The 21766-nt window shown below is 47.7% G+C and overlaps 1 protein-coding gene across 3 annotated transcripts in view; it reads right to left on the reverse strand.

Moving 5' to 3' along the window:
• The window catches only part of slc26a11 (solute carrier family 26 member 11), a 39308-nt gene extending 17561 nt beyond the window's left edge, over positions 1-21747 (reverse strand). For 2 of the 3 annotated variants that reach the window (XM_080209452.1, XM_080209450.1), the window contains exons 1-7: positions 21683-21747; positions 15062-15453; positions 12466-12658; positions 11126-11211; positions 6192-6271; positions 5736-5878; positions 251-426 (exon numbers count right to left, since the gene is read on the reverse strand). In XM_080209452.1, coding sequence (XP_080065578.1) covers positions 251-426; positions 5736-5878; positions 6192-6271; positions 11126-11211; positions 12466-12658; positions 15062-15247 — 864 coding nt within the window. In that variant the 5' untranslated portion in view covers positions 15248-15453; positions 21683-21747. The remainder of the gene's footprint in view (positions 1-250; positions 427-5735; positions 5879-6191; positions 6272-11125; positions 11212-12465; positions 12659-15061; positions 15454-21682) is intronic. The other variant, XM_080209453.1, reaches the window with a different exon arrangement.
• Positions 21748-21766: the final 19 nt, after the last annotated feature.

Below are 21766 nucleotides of genomic sequence, written 5' to 3' on the forward strand. Positions count from 1 at the left end.
AGTCAACTGAATCATAGAATCCGTACAGTGCTGGAGGAGGCCATTAGGCCCATCGAGTTTGTACCAACCACATGGCCCTATCCCCATACATTTACCCTAGCTAGTCTCCCAACACTACAGGGCAACTTAGCACAGCCAATCCACCTAAGCCGCACATCTTTGGACTATGGGAAGAAACCGGAGCACCCGGAGGAATACCCAGGATCATGTTTGATTTCACCCTGGACTGCCTTAGATGATCGACCTTTACCTGAAGCATCTCGGTGAAGCAGACGGTCCCGTTGGATAGTGAATCGGAAAAGGCCGGCAGCTGGAAGGGTGGGAGACCCTGCGCCGTCTTCCCGGTCAGAGTAAACATGTGCTGATCTTGACTTTCAAAGCAATAGGCGACAAGGCTGGCGGCTACCACCACCACGGCATTCCGAGCTGCAAAGGAAGCAAAATTATTACAACTAAATGGGATCAAAGATTATGGGGGGAAAGCAGGGTTAGACTATTGAGTTGGACAATCAGCCATGATCGTAATGAATGACTCAATGGTCTCCTCCTGCTCCTAAATCTATGTTTCTAAACTCCAACTTAAATATAAAAGACAACTCCACATCAGTTTATTTGCCTTCCCCCCTCTCTGGAGCTTTTTGGTTGCTCGCCAAAGTATTCTGTCACAGTCGGTGATGAAACCCCGTTTTATTCTTCCTCCAATTTTATTTTTGCGTGAACGTGACCTCCAAACATTACCTCTGCTCTCTCGGGTCACACACTCCACCTTACCCAACATCACAGCTGATGGGGGAACCCCTGGGTGGTTCTTTCACAAGCCCCCACAGGACAGGGATCGCAGACTAATCACACACCCCCAGACACAACCTCTCCTCAATTCATGTATCCCTACTTACACTTCTCCCCCCCCTCGTACAAAATAAAAAAAAAAACTTTTCCTGAAAACACCACAGAAGTTTTATTCAATAATAAAACTGGAAACACTGGGCCAGGGTCATACATCACCACCAGTGGGATTTTAATGCCAGTTCAGGGTGACTTTGGGAAAGGGAGGTGTGCGTGCGGGCAAGGACACGTAAGCGAGGGATTCCTGACCGTGTCGATCAGTTATGGACAATCGAGGCTAGCGAGTGGGTTGCATGAGGGACCCCCATCTCAGTGGGCTGCAAGATTGAAATCGGGCTCCTCGCTGTGGCTCTGGAGTCAGGTGTAGGTCAGATCAGAACAAGGATTTTTTAAAACAATCCATTTGTGGGACCTGGGCATCACTGTCTAGCCAGCATTTGTTGCCCATCCCCAGTTATCCTTGTTCAGAGAGTCAAACACATCAATGTGAGTCACATGTAGGCCAGACTGGATAAGGGCAGCAGATTTCCTTCCCCAAAGGACATTAGTGAACCAGATGGGTTTATTACAATCGACAATGGTTTCATGGTCAGTGGATTCTTAATTCCAAATTTTTTTAAATCAAAATCAAATTCCACCATCTGCTGTGGTGGGATTTGAACCTGGATCCGTGAACAGGAGCTGAGTTTCTGGACCATCGTGAGTTTCTAGAACATTATCTCCTCTTCTTTCCCAAAAAGACATTAGTGAACCAGATGGGTTTTTTTTAAACAACGATTGAGAAGTGGTTTCATGGTCACCATTCAACTTTTTATTCCAGGGTTTTACTGAATTCAAATTCCACTATCTTTTGTGATGGGATTCGAATCCAGGTCCCCAGTGCCTTACCCTGGGTCTCTCGATTACTAGTCCAGTGACCATGCCACTTTGCCACTGCCACACCAAATCTGTCCTTTGGTTTCTCCCTTCTTGCCTCAAATACTCTCTCCAAGTGAAACATTTTCTTTCACTTTAGTCTACTGAATTCATAGCTCACAATGTGATCTCCCCAAGTCTGGGAGACCAAATGCTGACTAAGGGCTTTGCAGAACACAAGCATAACCCTCCGTTCCCTGTCCCATCATTTCAAATCTCTACCTTGGTCCCACTCTGCCCTTTTCGTTCTTGGCCTGTGACAGTCTTCCAATAAACGCCAACACAAACTCAAGGAGCAACACTTCATGATTCGACCCAGCATGTAACTGCCTCCTGGACTCAACACCGAGTTCAACCATCTTAGTTCATAACCTCTGTCACTACGTGTCTGAAAATGTTCAGGTTAAGTGGGTTGGCCATGCCAAATTGCCACTTGGTATTAGGGGGATTAGCTGGGTAAATACGTGGGGTTACAGGGATAGAGCCTGGGTGAGATTGTGGTCAGTGCCAAATGGCCTCCTTGTGCACTGTAGGGATTCTATGATTCTTCGCTAACCATGAATAAGATCAAATCCATGCCAAATATTTTCAGAAGTTATAGAAAATGCTTCATTACTTATGTATTATTCAAATGGTTAAAAAAAATTTACAGAGGGAGTGCACAGCTCTCTCAATCAATGTTGTGAGCAATCAGCACGCGTCTCATTTTATTTGTCCTTGTTTTATGTGCAAATCACTTCAGTCGTAGGGCAGGAAATAAACTACGTGGAGGGAAATCAATGGGATGTGGCAACCTTGCGCCTGGGCAACGGTCAACAAAACGTCTTGTGGGCCGCACTCAGAACCCAGGCGGGCCGCACGTGGCCCCCGGGTTGTAGGTTGTCCCTCACTGAGGTACAGTCAAACAGTAAACACCCAAGGAGTGCAGCTCATCCGAGTGACAGAGAGAGACAGCGCAAGAACACTCCTGGACAGTACATAAGATTGCCAACAAAAATCCAATTTCTCGTTTGGATGGAGGCTGGTTTCAGTCATTTTTCTTTTAAAAACAGAGAAATGGGAGTTGCTGATTAGCCATAGTTGTATCTACAGTGAGGACTGCTGCCTCACACCGCCAGGGACCCAGGTTCGATTCCCGGCTTGGGTCACTGTCTGTGAGTTTGCACGTTCTTCCTGTGTCTGCATGGGTTTCCTCCAGGTGCTCCTGCACACAGTCCAAAGATGTGTGGGTTAGATGGATTGGCCGTGCTAAATTGTCCTTAGTGTCAGGGGCATTAGCAGGGTAAGTGAATAGGGATAGGGCCTGGGTGGTGCAAACTCGATGGGTTGAATGGCCTCCTTCTGCACTGCAGGATTCTGTGACACTTTTCCAATCAAGTGATAATCTTTGTAGAAAACACCTTTCAAACTTACAAAACAGAGCATGTTAAAAAAACTGGCAGTAAATTTAGCATGTCATCTACAACTCTCACCAACCTTTACAGACGCACCATAGAAAGCATCCTTCCTGGTTGTATCACAGCTTGGTATGGGCTCCTGCTCTGCCCAAGACCACAAGAAACTACAAAGGGTTGTGAATGAAGCCCAGTCCATCACACAAACCAGCCTCTCATCCGTTGACTCTGTCTACACTTTCTATCGCTTTGGAAAAGCAGTCAGCATAATTAAGGACCCCACACACCCTCGTCATTCTCTCTTCTACTTTCTTCCGTTGGGAAAGAGATACAAAAGTCTGAGGCCACATACCAACCGACTCAAGAACAGCTTCTTCCCTGCTGCTGTCAGACTTTTGAATGGACCTACCTCGCATTTGGTTGATCTTTCTCAACAACCTAGCTATGGCTGTAACACTACATTCTGCAGTCTCTCCTTTCATTCTCTATGAAGGGTATGCTTTGTCTATATAGCGCACAAGAAACAGTATCCTTCACTGTATACTGATACATGTGACAATAATACATCAAATTACTTGGAAAGGGAGTAAAACACTGTCAAAATAAAATTTTTAAAAAAACACTACATTTTCTCCAGAACTATTGTTGCCAATGCTGCTTTGACATATTCCTGGAGAACTGATTGTGACACATGATCACATGGTATTGGATGACATGAACTTGTAAATGTTGTGTTCAGTTTAGCCGAGTCTTTGCACGTTACTGGGCAATGACTTTATCTCAGAATCACTACAGTACAGAAGGGGGCCATTCGGCCTATCGAGTCTGCAACGACCGCAATCCCACCCAGGCCCTATTCCCAGACCCCACATATTTACCCTGCTAGTCTCCCTGACACTAGGGTCAATTTAACATGGCCAATCCACCTAACCCACACATTTTTGGACTGTGGAAGGAAACCGGAGGAAACCCACACAGACACGGGGAGAATGTGCAGACTCCACACAGACAGTGACCCAAGCCAGGAATCGAACCTGGGTCCTTAGTGCTTTGAGGCAGCAGTGCCAACCACCGTGCCATCTCATGGTGCGATGATTAATAATTTATAAAACAACTGCACGGAGTAGAAAGATTTAATGATTTGCAACCTTTTAATACAGATTGCTTCTGTGCAGTTTCTGCAGTATCGGCCATGGAACATTCCCGTCCCGCCCACCACGGGATTTGTAGCAGATGGGACAGAACCAGGCACAGGTCCGCTGATCGCGGGCAGGTTTTTCCGGGGCTGGGGGACGAGCGTGGCCGGAAAATCCCTGATTCAGCATAAAAGTTACTCAAAACCTTTCAAACAAGGGTGACTTTCTCAAAACACAGCGAGTGTTTTATAAAATCCGGGTTTAATTCACTTGCTCCCAAACCACCACAACTGAACACAGGGAGATGAAACCACCTCTTAGATAAGCAGAAAAAGTTCTCGATTCTTGGAACGGGACACGTTGTAAAGTGAGTTCTGGTGATCACAGTTAACTGTTTTCACTCTCTCTCTCTCTGAATGGCGGGGCAGGCTCGAAGGGCTAGTTGGCCTACTCCTGCTCCTATTTCTTATGTTCTTATGTTCTCTCTCTCTATATAGACGCTGCCTGGCAGTTTCAGCATGTTCTATTTTACTGCACAGAGAGGGTGCGTCTGTCTGTCTCTCTAATTCCTGTTCTTCTCCCACTTGTTTGTGCATTTCTAACAAGAACTGTTTCACTCAAATCATTAAACAGTGCTCAGTGGTTCAACTACTCATTCTGGGTGACCCCCATTTAGTAATCTCATAAAACACAGTTTTACGCACATACACCACCCACTCAGACAGCCAACAGTATCCGAGACATTTCAAACCCAAGAAGTAATTTGCCATCCCCAAATGCTATTGCTGCTTTCCAGTATGGAGCCATTCTGCTTTCCATCACTGATTACTTACCATAATTATTCTGCACCAGATTCCCTGGATTACCAACATGGACAAAACTAAACCAGGCCAATTGTGGAAATCTCCAAATTATAGAAACAGAAGAGACCTCGGAAACACTGAGCAAGCTGTCATTCAGTAAGACTTATCATAGTGCCTCTCGGTGACAAGGTATCACTTCCCTTGTCCTTGTAGGGAAATGGGTTTCATTCTGAACTAGCTGCTCCTAAGCGGAGGAGAACTGTCCCTACAGGCAGAGTCTGAGTGGTGTGTGAATGGAGAACTGTCCCTACAGGCAGAGTCTGAGTGGTGTGTGAATGGAGAACTGTCCTTACAGGCAGAATGGGGAACTGTCCCTACAGGTGGAATGATCAAACCAACCCCAGATTTACATGTAATGCCCACAAATCCATGAGAAAATGTAAAAATTTTTTTACAGGCATGCCCACCCTGGAATCAGGGGCAGGCGAGACTCGTGGAACAGAATTCTCCATTGGCCTCAGGCAGGATTTTATCAGCTTCGCCTGAAGGACGGGGGGGTGGTGGGGAAGGTTTGTAAAATCCCGGCCGTTGATCCTGAGAGCTTTGATTTGGGCAGCAGTGCGACGCAGCGATTTACAAACCTGTTCCAGTGAAGCTGACAATGTTGGAACACACCCGGTTCAGGAGCGGCAGCTGGTCAGATTTTTCCGGAAGCTGTTTCTTCATCATCTTCAACAGCACAAGCAGCAAGGTACAGACCAGGCCCAACACCAGGTCACCAACCCTGTAGCAAGGTGAAGGACAAAGTAAAGCACACGCAGGGAGACACAAACAGTCGGAGACCATTCAGCCCACAACGTTTGGGCTAGCACGAGACATGCATTTTCTCTGTAATCCAATGGTAATCTAATTTCCCCTTAGAAGAAAATGATAACAAGTTGGCTGTAAAATGCTTTGGAATATTGCGAGATGGTGAAAGGTGCTATATAAATGAAAATTATTTCTGCCAATGTTTATAGTCCGGAAATTGAGCCCAAATCTTCAGTCTACCCAGCGCCCTCAGGACCTCTACCCAATGGGAAAGCTGGATTACTTACCTGGTCTCTGCAATGTTATGGAACGTGTAGTAAACTTCCCAGAAGAATTGACGGGGAATGTCACGGAGGCCGAGGATATTCTGGATCAAACGACAGAGGAGGTCAGAATAAAAACACTTGTTTCAGATACAGCACAACCCGCACTAACCCCATTGTCCCTTCAAACCATCCGACTGAACAACCAGAGTTCAAACTGGGTCAATCCTTCACCACTTCCCAAATCAGTAACTTCGCAAAATCCAAACATTCCCTCAAAACAAGATTCATTTGCAGGATGCGGGTTTTCGCAGGAAAACAATAACATTTCACCAGCAGCCTGTGGGAGAGTGCTGATGTACTGCTGCCCAGAGCAGCTACCATCTGTGTAGATGAGTTCCCAGAGCTCCCATCAACAACTGGATAGGCCATCTCCGAGGGGGCAACTATATCCGGAGTCACGTGCAAGCCAGACCAGGTAAGGATGGCAAATTTCCTTCCATTAGTGATGGGATTTAAACCCATCTTGTAGCCACTTAGTGAGAATTCTGCAGCGAATAACTCCCCAAAGCCTGATCACCACATAGAAGGCACAAGTCAGGAGTGTGATGGGATACTCCCCACTTGCCTGGACAAGTGCAGCTCCAACAACACTCGAAGTTCGACACCATCCAGCACAAAGTAGCCTGTTTGATTGGCATCACATCCACTCCCTCTACTATCAATACCAATGCACAATGACAGTTGTGTGTACCATCTACAAGATGCACTGCAGGAACTCTGAGGTTCCTTAGATAACAGCTTCCAAACCCACAACCATCTAGAAGGACAACGGCACCAGAAACCTAGGAACACCACCACCCAGAGGTCTCTTCCAAGTCGCTCACCATCCTGATTTGGAAATACATCACCGTTCGTTCTGGGTCAGAATCCTCGAACTCCCTCCCTAACAGCACTGTGGGTGTACCTACACCGCATGGACCACAGCGGTTCCAGGCGGCAGCTCCCCACCATCTTCTAAAGGGCAATTAAGGATGAGCAACAAATGCTGCATTCTCCAGAACACCCACATCTCACAAATGACTTAAAATCCAACCACAGCTGGTAGTTTTGTGGTCACTAACACTGGGAGGGGCTTAGAGGTTGCAGATTTTATTCATAAACAGAATTCTCCAGATCGCCATCGTGGGATTTGAACTCTGGTCTCCGTTCCGGTTACATATCCACTGTGCTAGCTTAGTCACCAAGCCACAGGAGAATGAGAGTCCCCGATTTCTCAAGGATAAGGACAAACTTCCCCGTCTTCCAACCTTAGAGAATCTGGAAAGTTAACGCAGAGATACTGTAAGCCACTAGTATCTCAGTAACCTCCCTATAAAAACTATTTCAATCACCCAACTCAGGAAGTTATTGCAAAATCCAATAAGAATGCTTCCACAATGAATAATTTAGAGCGTGAATATGGTGAGTCTTGTACTGTTTGGAAGGAGTATATTTAATTGGACTGTAGGTTCTCCCATCTCCTTCTGCCCTATTTTGCAAAACCATGTAAACTAAATCAAAAGGGACAAATTAAAAGGGACAGCCCCTGAAAGGGATACTCCCTCAAACATAAAGCAAATCACAAATGAAACTTAAGACGTCAAACCGCAACATGATTAAGAGGGCCGATGATGCACCCGTCTTCCCGGTGCCCAGCGGGTACGGAAAGCCTCAACAGTGGCAGCAATCACCACCTACCTCTTCAGGAGGCACCCAGCTGCGAATGTAGCTGTGGTAAGAGCTGGAGTACTGTGTGCAGTTTTGGGCGCCGCACCTGCGCAAGGATATTTTGGCCCTGGAGGGAGTGCAGAGGAGGTTTACTAGGCTGATACCGGAGTTGAGGGGGTTGAGCTATGAGGAGAGGCTGAATAAACTAGGTTTGTACTCGTTAGAGTTTAGAAGAATGAGGGGAGATCTCATTGAGACGTATAAGATGATGAATGGGATGGATAGGATAGAGGTGGAGAGACTCTTCCCGCTCAAAAAAGACAGTAGGACTAGGGGGCACAGCCTCAAGATAAAGGGGGGGCGGTTTAGAACGGAGTTGAGGAGGAACTTCTTCACTCAAAGGGTGGTGAATCTCTGGAATTCTCTGCCCGTTGAAGTGGTGGAGGCTGCCTCGCTAAATATTTTTAAGACGCGGGTTGATGGGTTCTTGATAAGAGAGGGGATTAAGGGTTATGGGGAGAGGGCGGGAAAGTGGAACTGAGCCACGACAGATCAGCCATGATCTTATTGAATGGCAGGGCAGGCTCGAAGGGCCGGATGGCCTACTCCTGCTCCTATTTCTTATGTTCTTATGTTCTTAAACTTGGCATTTCTTGGTTTCACGTCTGGATCTGTTGTTGATTCGTTTATAAATCAACAGCTCCATTATCATCGCCCCTCAGTGCCAGGGTCAGGGGTTCAATTCCAGCCTTGGGTGGAGTCTGCACATTCTCCCCGTGTCTGCCTGGGTTTCTTCCGGGTGTTCCGGTTTTCTCCCACACTCCAAAGACGTGCGGATTAGGTGGATTGGCCGTGCTAAATTGCCTCCGAGCGTCCCAAGATGTGTAAATCAGAGGGATTAGCACAGCTAATACATGGGGTTACTGGGGTAGGACCTGGGTGAGAAGCTCTGTTGGAGAGTTGGCGCAGACTCAATGGGCTGAATGGCCTCCTGCACTGTAGGGTTTATGATTTGATGCGATAACCAGGACAGTGGAAGGCGAGCAAGTCAAACTTTGAGCTTTACTCATTTAGTACTTTTAATGCCACATCAAGTAGCGAACTCTCAATGTTCACATTCGCACCCAATTATCCAAAAGGCTTAACTCCAATTAATTTCCCATTTGCCTGGTAACACCGTCTCTCTAATTGAGCACACAGCAAGTATTTCTCACAAGACAATCTGCTGTTTTTCTCTCCCCCCAGGCCCTTGCAGCTGACGGCAGTCCCCTCAGCCAGTTACTGAGTGAAGAGTCATTGAGCAAATCCAGTCACACGTCCTGGTGCTCGTACCAGAAATCTCGTGCACCCATTTCAAGAGCTTTTCTCACGGGATAAATCACTTAATCCTCCGAAATCTCCGCCACATTTCTGCCTGAAGGAGTATTCTACCCGTTTAAGAATGTTAAACAGTTTCATCGGGGTCATGTGGTGGGAGAACTTCAAAAGATTGTGTATGGAGGCCCCACACAGAGCACATTAAGAAGTCTCACAACACCAGGTTAAAGTTCAACAGGTTTATTTGGAACCACGAGCTTTCGGAGCGCTGCTGTTTCATCAGGCGAGTGGTAGATAGGTTTCACAGACAGATAGTGCGAGTGGAGAGAGGGATATTCACAGGTTAAAGAGGTGAGAATTGTCTCAAGCCAGGAAGGTTAGCAGGATTTTGCAAGCCAGGCCAAGTTGTGGAGGTTACATGTAGTGTGACATGAACCCCAGATCCCGGTCGACGCCGTCCTCACGTGTGTGGAATTTGGCTGTCAGTTTTGTCTCGGCAACGCAAAATCCTGGAACCCCAGTCCAACGCCGGCATCTCCACATCATGCCGAACACAGCAGGATTCGATTAGGGTTTTCTGGATGAGGTGGGAAGTAGCGACGTGTTTTTAATCAGATTTCCCCAATGGGGAGCCGGGAACAGCAAACGTCAATCGTACTGTCCCAAGTCAAGCGGGATACGGGAGAGTTTCACCTCAGTGTCTGAAATAATTCTCTCCTCTTAATGGGGAAAGTGTGCAAGAGAAACAGGTACCAGATCCTCAAAGTTGTCTGATTAAGAAATCAAATTGAAGGTGATGGGACTAAAGAGAGAAATTTTTTTTTATTCTAAGAGTCATTTGGTAGTACAGAACTTGAACATTGCTGAAAAATATACACATGCTGCTCTGGATCATTCACACAAAAGCCAACTATAAAAGCGAACAACAATTTACACTGCATGAGAAGAGTGCTGATTAGTTGGCAAGTGAACTGTGATTGGTAGTGGCGTTGCCATGGAGAATCAACCAGCAGTTGCCTATTCCACTTAGCTGAAAAGGGTGCTATGTGCATACAAATTGTCTGCAAACAACACGACCCGGTGTATATACAGTTTCTAGCATGTATAAATCAGCTACATTGTGTACCTGACTGATATTTTTTTTTAATTGTCCTGCTGATTGCAAGGTGAAAAGCTTCGACGGCATGTGTCTTTTTTCAGAACACTTGTTCTATTTGATTCTGACGCTGTTATTTTGTTTGGCGAGAATGATCAAGGAGAAGTGTAGCTGCCCTCAAGAATAATATTGATGGTTGGGTGTTAAAGATCTCCAACTCCTGCCTTCCAAAACATTTCCCAGTCAGCGTCCAAGGAGCAGGATAAATCATCAGCAAACCCGAGACAGGGGCTGCTTCATGTGGAATATCAATCCTGCTTTGCTCAGATACACAGTTTAACATCCAAACCCACACCCTCTTCACAGTATCACAGCTCAATATGGTTCCCGCTCCAACCAAAACCGCAAGTAACTACACAGGGGTTGTGAATGAAGCCCAGTCAATCTCACAAACCAGCCTCCCATCCACTGACTGTCTACATTTCCCACTGCCTTGGAAAAACAGCCAGCATAATCAAGGACCCCCAGGCACCCCGGACATTCTCTCTTCCACCTTCTTCCGTCGGGAAAAACGTGCAAAAGTCTGATGTCAGGTACCAACTGACTCAAGAACAGCTTCTTCCCTGCTGCTGTCCAACTTTTGAATGTACAAGTTGATCTTTCTCTACACCCTAGCCATGACTGGAACACTATATTCTACACCCTCTCCTTTGCTTCTCCCCTACACGCTCTATGAACGGTATGCTTTGTCTGCATAGCGCACAAGAAACAATGCTTTTCACTCCGTGCTAATACATGTGACAATAATAAATCAAATAATGGACTAGCTGCTCACCTTCACTTGTCCAAAGCCAATGGTTAGAGCAGCAGAAGAGGTGAATCCCTTTATTACAGGATAGGAAATAAAATCAACCAGGAAACCTAGGGATAAATGGGAATGGAATTATTTAACTGTCGCAACCAGCACCCTGATCTGGAGAGGGAACACCGAGTCCTATTTCTGTTTAGCCTCCAGAATTTAAGTTTATTTATTAGTGTCACAAGTAGGCTTACATTAACACTGCAATGAAGCTACTGTGAAAATCCCTTTGTCGCCACACTGTGGCACCTGTACACTGAGGGAGAACTTAGCACGGTAGACACCTAACTAGCAAGTCTTTCAGACTGTGGGTGGAAACCGTGCAGACTCTGCGCAGACAGTGACCTGAGCCGGGAATCGAACCCAGGTCCCCGGTGCTGTGAGGCAGCCGTGCTAACCAGTGCCATCGTGCCGTCCAAACTAGTGTTTAAAAGCTAGAGAGCGCCATTTGGGGACAAGTGATGAATTAAGCGCTCACTCACGCTGAGCCACACGCACACACGCAAAGGTGTCGATGGGTGGACACCAGGTGATTCGAGAAGTTAACTCAGTTCCTCATTCCCTGATACTGGCAGAGAGGGGAGGCGGAAGGTTACAGAACACGGCTAACTATAAAATAGCAGCTGACATTTCCCACCCGGACGTGCATGTTAAAATCAAAACAGGGATGGTGGAGGATTCCTAATAAGTTACTCCAGCTCCAGCACCAGCCAGTATAGTCAAAGGGAAAGGTGAGAGGGCGGAGTGTGGAAATACAATCATGTAAAGACCTGCATTTAGATAGCGCCGTTTGCACCATCAGCATATCCCACTGGGCTTTAGTCAGAGGCAAGTGTAGCCGTTGTTACGTGGGGGAAACATGGCAGCTGTTCAGTGCACAGCAAGATCCCACAAGCAGCAGCAGGATAAACATTAACTCAGACACCAGGGGAGCACTCTCCTGGTCGTCTTTGAAACGATACTTTGGGTACTTCCACGTCCACTTGAGGGAGCAGACATGCCTCCTCTGACGGTGCAGCACTCCCTCAGTATCCCGCTGGTAGTGTTGACCCAGGCCTCGTTTCTGGAGTGGGACTTGAACCCACAACGCACTGGGCTCAGCTAACTGAGTCACAGCCCCATGCTTGGGGTAGGGTGGGTCATAGGTCAGCCAATCGCAAATACCAATAGAGGTTATCCGTCAGTGATATCCAACCCCAACCCCTGGTATGGGGAGAGTATCTCTCCACTCCATGCCCCTTCCTCCCTCAGCCAACAGGAGGCCCGTGGGGTCTATCAGACACTATCTCCCATCAGCAATGGAGGAAGGATCTTACCCAGTTGAAGGATTCCCATTGCCAGTTGCACGCAGCCACAGAGGAAAGTCAGCAAGACAGCGTAGACTGGGTCGTGATAGGCGTACGAGGCAACAAGGAGAGACATAATCGCTGTCGGGCCCAGAGTGATGTCCTTGGAGGTGCCGAGGAAACAGTAGACAAAACAGCCCATGAAGGAGGAATAAAGCCCATACTGCAGGGACGTGGGAGAGAGAGAGACGTCAGTTTTATTCCTCTGACTAGCAATAGAGGACAGAACAGTTTTGTCTCAGATGCACAGGTAGGCCATTTAGCCCATCGAGCCTGTCCCACCATTCATCACGTCTATTCTGTAGCTCAACTCCATCCACTCGTCTCAGCAAGAATCCACTGCCTTAAGAACTAAAGGATCATACAATCCTCCAGTGCGCAAGCAGGCCATTCGGCCATCGGGTCTGCACTGACCACAATCCCACCCCGGCCCTATCCCCATGCATTTACCCTAGCTAGTTCCCCTGACACTAAGGGGGCAATTTAGCACGGCCGATTCACCTAATCCGCACATCTTTGGGCTGTGGGAGGAAACCGGAGCACCTGGAGGAAACCCATGCAGACACGGGGAGAATGTGCAGACTCTGAACAGACAGTGACCCGAGGCCAGACTCAAACCCGGCTCCCTGGCGCTGTGAGGCAGCAGTGCTAATCGCTGTGCTGACCTTTAATACAGCTTAATTTACTCAGCTCCCCTGTCACCGAATACAAGTCTCCCAAATCCCCAAAAATCCCTAAAATTCCTTCAGGAACACCAGGTCAGTTTGATATTACTGATTTGGTTGTAGTTCTATCATTTTCTTGAGCCGTCTCTGAGGATTCTGCCTGAGATTGGCAGAAGTGGAAAATTGTAGAGACCGTACAGAATTGTGCAAAACTCGTACAATTCTCCTCCTAAACAAAAACCTATTCTTCAAAAAAACCAGTGTCAAACTAACAGGAATTTTCAAAAAATCAAAGCCCAAAAATTTCAGAACCATCTCAGTCCAAAGATGTGCAGGTTAGGCGGACTGGCCGTGGTAAATACAAGGGGTCACGGCGGAGGGGAGGGCCTGTGTGTAGGTTCTTTCGGAGAGTCGACACAGACTCGATGGGCCGAACGGTCTCTTCTGCACCATAGGAATTCTAGAAATTTAATCCCGGAAATCACACAGTCACTGTTGTAATGTGAGGAATTTAGCAGTCAATTTTCACACAGCAAGATCCCACAAGTGTGGTGACCAAAGGATTGCGAGATAAATGATTGTGGGATGAATATTGAAGAGGAATAAAGAAAATTACAGCACAGGAACAGGCCCTTTGGCCCTCCAAGCCTGCACCAACCATGCTGCCTGACTGAACTAGAACCTCCCACCCTTCCAGGGACCATATCCCTCTATTCCCATCCTATAGATGTATCTGTCCCGATGCCCCTTAAAACTCACTATTGTATCTGCTGCCACTACCTCCCTTAGCAACAGATTTCAGGCACCCATCATCCTGTGTAAAAACTTGCCTCGTACATCTCCTTTAAACCTTGCCCCTTAAACCTGTGCCCCCTAGTAATTGGCTCTTCCACCCTGGGAGAAAGCTTCTGACTAGTCCATGCCTCTCAATCTTGTAGACTTCCATCAGGTCGCCCCTCAACCTCCGTCGATCCAGTGAGAACAAACCAAGTTTCTCCGACCTCTCCTCGCAGCTAATGCGCTCCAACATCCTGGTAAATCTTTTCCATACCCTCTCCAAAGCCTCCATATCTTTCTGGTCAAGGCCCTGTGGGTTTTTTCAAATAGCAAATACCATGGGATCTTTTATATCTACACAAGAGGGCAGATGGAGCCTCAGTTTACCATCCCATCCAAACAGCATTCCAACGAGGTAGTGTTCCCTCACTACTGCACTGAAGCCTCTCCCTGGGTGAGATGCTCATCCTCGTGCGAGTTTTAAATACACTAATGTATGACTCGAGAGGCCCAAGTTCTGCCCAGGACACAGCTCACAAACTTGAGGGGTCTGAAATATCGACTGTTGCTTCCGATACAGATGCTGGAATTTCTGTTCAATAAGAAAGAGGTGACTCCCCCCATCTTCCCACCAAGAGAAAACATTTTTTTCCCCTCCCCCTGGATCTTTATTCAGTGGAGTTTAAAAGAGCGAGAGGGGATCTCATAGAAACTTATAAAATTCTAACAGGGTTAGAATTCAGTAAGAAGGTTCCCGATGGTGAGGGGAGTCCAGAACTAGGGCTCATAGTTTGAGGATAAGGGGTAAACCTTTTAGAAAGGAGGTGAGAAGAATTTTTTTCACGCAGAGGGCAATGAATGTGTGGAATTCACTCCCAGGGTTGAAAGCCAAAATTTTGTCCAGTTTCAAGAGGAAATTAGATATAGCTCTTGGAGCTAAAGGGACGTGGGGGGGAAAAGGGGAAATCAGGGTATTGAATTCAATGATCAGCCAAGATCAAGGTGAGTGACAGAACAGGTTCAAAGGGCCAACTGACTACTCCCCCTGCCTCTAGTTTCTATTAATCCCCGCTCCACTTCCCAAGTGTGCTGGGATCATTGACCCCAGGCTGAGAGCTGCCTACCTGAATAGGAAGGCCAGCTATTTCAGCATAGGCCAATGCCTGGGGCACCACTGTCAGCCCCACAGTCACTCCAGCCAACAGATCCATTCGCAGCCACTGGAAAGAATAGTGAGGCAGCCAGGCGAGAATGGGTAAGCGCCTCTCCAAAGTGCGATAGGAGCAACAGTTCCTCAACACAGACGCCATGTCAGAGTGAACTCCTCTCCCAGTGTGTCAGGGGCGAGGGCCTGTCCCCCTGTTGGAGCCTCAGCTGTGTCCGATTGTCCCAAAGCTCATTTCCCAATCGACGGGACACGGGATCTACCGGGTTCCTCGGGGGGACAGAATCGAGTCGCTGGCAGCCTGGCCTTCACGGAGAGGTTGAAATGGTCCGCTGGCTCCTCCCAGGACATCTGAATGTTAAATAAGAGGTTAACAAATCACTTGGGAAGACAAAATTTCAGAGGCTTTAAGGCAACATTGGAAACATTCCAATCTCAAGACGTTAAGACCAGTGTAAAATTCTCAGCGTGTTGGTTGGGGCGGATGCGGAGAGACTGTTTCTCCTGACACTCTCTGGATATTGGGGTGGGGGAGGTTTGGTGGTCACAGACTGAGGTGACCACACCTCTTCACAGCCTACTTCCTGCTGGGCCTCCGTCCCATTCTCCCAGCTTCTCCGCCTACATCAATGATGCCACCGTCCAAAGCGGCACCTCTCACACTTTGTCAGAGGTGGTCGATGGGCCCTCAACTCCGATTAACCCATCTCCCACATCTCTGCCCTCACCCCTACCCCTCCATCCTGGTACTACGACATCCTTACTCTTCATCGCACGGGCCTCCACATTCCAAGGATCACCCTCCAGCATGATGCTGCTACCACCACCACCACCTTCTCCACATCGCCCCGCCAGCATTCCGCAGGACCGCTCCCTCTGAGAGACCCGGGTCCACTCCTCCCAACTCCTCATCCCCTTCCCACGTTACCTCACCTTGCAATCGCAGAAGGTGCAACAACTGCCCCTTTACCTCCTCCTTGTCCAAGGCCCCAAACACTCCTTTCAGGTAAAGCAATGGTTCACCCGCACCTCCTTCAATTTGCTCTACTCCTTTCACCGCTGCCAACGGGACCTTCCCTCCACTGGGGAGACCGAACACAGACGGAGTGACTGCTTTGCGGAGCACCTTTGCTCAGACGGCAAGCGTGGCCCCAACCTTCCTGTCGCTTGCCATTTCAACTCAGCATCTTACCCACATGTCCATCCTCGGCCTGTTGCAATGCTCCAGTGATGCCCAACTGGAAACTGGAGGAGCAGCAGCACCTCATCCTCCGATTGGGCACATTACAGCCCTCAGGGCTCATTGAGTTCAACAACTTTAGAACACAACTGTCCTTCCTTTCCTGAGCCCTCACCATCCCCTCCCCACCTCCCAGTATATAATTTCTTCTTCTGTTTTGTTTTCCCTAGAGTACAGACCCTTGTTCTGCTATCTGACTTTTTAAATGCTGCTATTAACACTACCTTAGTCTTTAACACTTCCCTTACCACTCTGATAAATGCAATATACTGCAGATGCTGGAATTTGAAACAAAAACAGAAAAAGGCTGGAAAATCTCAGCAGGTCTGACAGCACCCCTGGATCCCTTTAGCTCCACAGATACGGGCAGACCAGCTGAAATTTTCCAGCATTTTCCTGTTTTCATTTCAGATTCCAGCATCCGCAGTATTTTGCGTTTATCTCAATGTTTAACTCACTGACACTTCTCTTCCAGGAACGCTGGCCCTCTCCGACAGGATTTCCAATTGTCTCTCTTACCCTGTGTACCTTCACTACTTTCCAATTTCCTCCTGCTGTTGACAAGGCATTTACCAAGACCTGCTTTCACAACCAGATTTCCTTCCTCAGCGGCTCTCTCCGTCTCGACTCACCCCACGTGGATTCCAAATGAAGTTCCACCCATCATCTTTCAAATGTACCCAGGTTTATAGGTATCTCCAGGACATACAACACTCCTTGGACTGCTGCTCTCCTGAGATCCACACTCAGTGCCATGTACCATCAAATGCACACCCTCGATATCTCTCTCTCCAGGAGCTCTGACTCACTCTCTCTCAGAGCTGTCCTGGTCTCCAGTTTCAACTCATTCTTTATCTCAACAAACACATTAACAAGATACTTTTTCTCTTCCTTTTAGGTGTTAAGGGACGCAAGCTCCAACAACTCATCGACACCAAAATCCATCCAGGACCCTCCACATCCTCCCATCCCTCGGTCACCAGCCCTTGCCATTTATTCACTATACCCCCTGACCTTCCCCTCTGAGGTTGAGCACGCTGTACTCAGTTTTGTGCCCTTATGTCCTCACCTCAATGAGATACCGAACTCGTCTTCCGCTGCCTTCGTCTCCGTGCTTACTTCTTTTGGAAGGAGTCCTCCCCCCCCCCTTCAGCAGATCCTTCCACCCACTTCCAGCATCCCCCCCCCCACCCCACCCCACCCACCAGCATTCCACCCCTCCCCCCCCAAACCTAGGCCCCTCTCTCCAGCCTCTTTCCATCGCGTGCTGCTGACGTGACATTGACCGTCTCAATTTCTCTGTCCCTCTCACCCACTAACTTCTCTCCTTCCGAACTTGCTGCACTTTGCTCTCAGGCCCAACCCTGCCCCTGTCAAACCCACCGAACAAGGGTGGTGCTGTTGTTGTCTGGCTTACGGACCTCTACCTCACAGGAGGGTGAGCAACAACTCTCAGATGCTTCCTCCTATTTCTCGCTAGACCACAACCTGACCACCGTAAGACCTAGGAGCAGAATTAGGCCACTCGGCCCATTGACTCTGATCTGCCATTCCATCATGGCTGATATTTTTCACATCCCCATAACTCCTGATCACCTTGTTAACCAAGAATCTATCTCTGTCTTAAAGACACTCAATGACCTGGCCTCCACAACCTCCTGCGGCAAAGAGTACCACAGAGTCCCTACTCTCCGGCTGAAGGAATTCCTCCTCATCTGTTTTAAAGTTTTGTCCCTTTAGTCTGAGGCTGTGCCCTCTGGTTCTAGATTTTTCCTACTAGTGGAAGCATCCACTATCTAGGCCTCGCTGTATCCATAGAGAGACAGGCACAACTGGGACCACGTAGGTGCCCATGGCCACACCTTTAACTCGGTTCACTTCCTCCAAATAAAAGGAGAAATTGTTGAGAAAGAACAAAGAACACACAGCACAGGAAACAGGCCCTTTGGCCCGACAGGCCCACGCCGCCCATTTTAACCCTCGGTGAGTGCCTCATTCCAATCCTCCTCCTACCTGCGACTTTTGTCTTAATCTAGTGGACCCCACAATAAAGGGGTGCAAATTTAGGGAATTATGTGTGCGCCAGATAAAGGGAGATCCAATTTAGGGACGATTTATTAACACCAATCAGCCTAAAAGCAGCTCAGCCAGATGGAGGAGATGCTCAGGTCTCTGTTCAAGGAAGAAGCGATAAGACCACCCCCCCCATCCGCATCCTTCTAAACGCCAACAAACGCAGACCCAGAGTCCTCAACTGTTCCTCATACGACAAGCTCTTCATTCCAGGGATCATTCTTGTGAACCTCCTCCGGACCCTTTCCAAGGCCAGCACGTCCTTTCCTAGATACGCGGCCCAGAACTCCATACGGGGATGAGGGCCTTATGTAGCCTGAGAAGTACATCCCTCTCCTTGTATTCTCGCCCTCTTGACATGAATCCAAACACCGCATTTGCACCAATCAGGTCACTGTTTCCAGGACTGCCAACGACCTCGTCTCCTCTGGAGAACTTCCCGCCACAGCTTCCAACCTCAAATCTCCCAATCCTAGACGGCCCGCTCCGACCTCTTCCCAAAATCCACAAACAGGATTGCCCAGCTAGGCCCATCGTTTCAGCCTGTTCGGAACTCATTCCCTCCTATCTTGACTCCATTCTCCTCTTGTCCACTCTCTTCGAACCTACATCTGCAATTCTTCTGATGCTCGATGCCATGACAACAAGTTCCAGTCCCCCGGCCCAAACCTCCTCCTCCTCAACATGGATGTCCAGTCTCTCTACACCTCCATTCCCCACCAGGATAGCCTCAAAGCTCTTCGCTTCTTCCTCGAACAGAGAACCAAGCATCTCCTCCATCTGGCTGAGCGGGTTTTAGGCTGATTGGTGTTAATAAATCGTCCCTAAATTGGATCTCCCTTTATCTGGCGCACATATAATTCCCTAAATTTGCACCCCTTTATTGTGGGGTCCACTAGATTAAGACAAAAGTCGCAGGTAGGAGGAGGATTGGAATGAGGCACTCACCGAGGGTTAAAATGGGCGGCGTGGGCCTGTCAGGCCAAAGGGCCTGTTTCCTGTGCTGTGTGTTCTTTGTTCTTTCTCAACAATTTCTCCTTTTATTTGGAGGAAGCGAACCGAGTTAAAGGTGTGGCCATGGGCACCTATGTGGTCCCAGTTATGCCTGTCTCTGTACGGATAACGTGGAACACTCTCAGTTCCAGTCCCGGCTCCATTCCCACAACTCCGTTATTGGTACATTGGCAGCTATTTCAGTGTGCTCCACAGATGCTGTCAGGCTTGCGGAGAGTTTCCAGCATTTTTCTGATTTTGTTCCTTACCACTTCCTCTTTCTTGCACTCATGACATTTTATCAAATCTCTAACTCTGACCTTCCCCCCCTCCAAAGTACAAACATTTCTCTCTCTCGCCAACCCTGAACTGTAAACCAGACTCAAAACGTTAACTGTTCTCTCACTCCACAGACACTGCCAGACCAGAGTTTTTCTGGCATTTCTTGTTTTTTTTTTAAAAATCACCATCTCAGGTTAAAGGAGCAGCAATTTAGGATTGAGAGAAGCTCGGAATTCTACCAGCCATGGAATTGCAGCAGGCGAGGGGTGGACAACAGGAATGTCTGTTGATCTCAGGCGGGTCTCACCCCAGTGAGGCTATAAAATCCCATTCTAGTGAGAGAATTAGAAACAAGCCTCTGGAAATCACTATCACACAAAACAGTGCATTGCAGGAATGTATTCAACACTGACAGCACGTGGTACAGTGGTTAGCGCTGCTGCCCCACAGCACCAGGAACCCCGGTTCGATTCCCAGCTTGGGTCACTGTCTATGTGGAGTTTGCACATTCTCCCCATGTCTGCATGGGTTTCCTCTGGTTTCCCAGTCTGAAAGACATGCTGGTTAGAATGCATTGACCCGAACAGGTGCTGGACTGTGGTGACTAGAGGCATTTCACAGCAACTTCATTGCAGTGTTAACATAAGCCTTACTTGTGACTAATAAATAAGCTTTACTTCAAATTGCAGTCACATTGGGGAAATGGGGGGAATAAAGTTGACGGGCCAAATGGCCTGCTGTCTATTTTGTCAAGCTGGGTCACAGCAAAGCTCAGCGGCAGTGGGAGGGGATTTGGAGACACGGGTTATCGGGAAGATTGCAGCAATCCGAGGTTTTTGAATGGATCTGACCACTGACCACAAATTAACTGATAACACACAAAGAGGAAACCCAAGACAGGATATCAGATCAGACACACAGATCACTAATCCACACCAAACTCCTGTTAATATCTCCACTGGTTATGCTAGACATGTGAATGGAGGCCAGAACTCTCCATTCACCTGACGAAGAGGGAAACCCCGAAAGCTTGTGAGTCTATTATCAAAAAAATCGGTTGGACTAAAACCTGGTGTTGTCAGACTTTTTACTGTGTTTACGCCAGTCCAACGCCAGCATACCCACATCATGTACACTAGACATCACAGCCATGTTATTAATTACACAGGTTCGAATCATAGTGCAGAAGGAGGCCATTCAGCCCATCGAGTCTGCACCAACCACAATCCCACCCAGGCCCTATTCCTGTATATAACCCCACATATTAATCTTACTAATCCCCACAACACTAGGGTCAATTTAGCTCAGTCAATCTACCTAACCTGCTTTGGAATGTGGGAGGAAACCAGAGCAGTGGGACAAAACCCACACAGACACAGGGAGAATGTGCAAACTCCACACAGACAGCAACCCGGGGCCAGAATTGAACCTGGGTCCCTGGTGTTGTGAGGCAGCAGTGCTAACTACTGTACCACCCTTAAAAACCCACATCAAACTTCACAGTCCAAAGATGCACAAGTTAGGGGGATTGGCCATATTAAATTGCCCCACGATGCATAGATTAGGGAGGAATTAGAGGGGTAATTACATGAGTTAAGGGGATAGGATCTGGGTAAGGTATTATTTCAAAGTAATGCAAACTCATTGGGCCGAATGGCCTCCTTCTACACTGTAGGGATTCTACGAAATCTATGTTAACATTAACATACATTAACTTAAAAAGCCAGCAATCAGTAAAACACAAATTCTGCTGAATACGATAGATAAGAAAAATGAATTTTTTTTAAAGTACAAAGCCTATAGCAAAGAAACCGCGCTGTATATTTATAACCTAGTCATGTTGAAGTGTGAACTAGAATTCCTGAGCGAGCAATACTGAGAAAGAGTTCAAGAAACAGATTTGAACAAGCTCTTTGTCAAGCCAGCGGATATAAGCTCAGTGCAAAACTACAGTTATCCCCACAAATAATTCAACACAGAAATCCCACTCACATTCCCACTGATCCAGGGAGCCGGGCTGCGAATCCGGGATGATTTTGGGGGATTTGTCACGTGACCCTTTCTCATGTGACCACT

Source organism: Carcharhinus amblyrhynchos, chromosome 21, assembly GCF_965287045.1.
Source record: "Carcharhinus amblyrhynchos chromosome 21, sCarAmb.v2.hapA, whole genome shotgun sequence".
Lineage (NCBI taxonomy): Eukaryota > Metazoa > Chordata > Chondrichthyes > Carcharhiniformes > Carcharhinidae > Carcharhinus > Carcharhinus amblyrhynchos.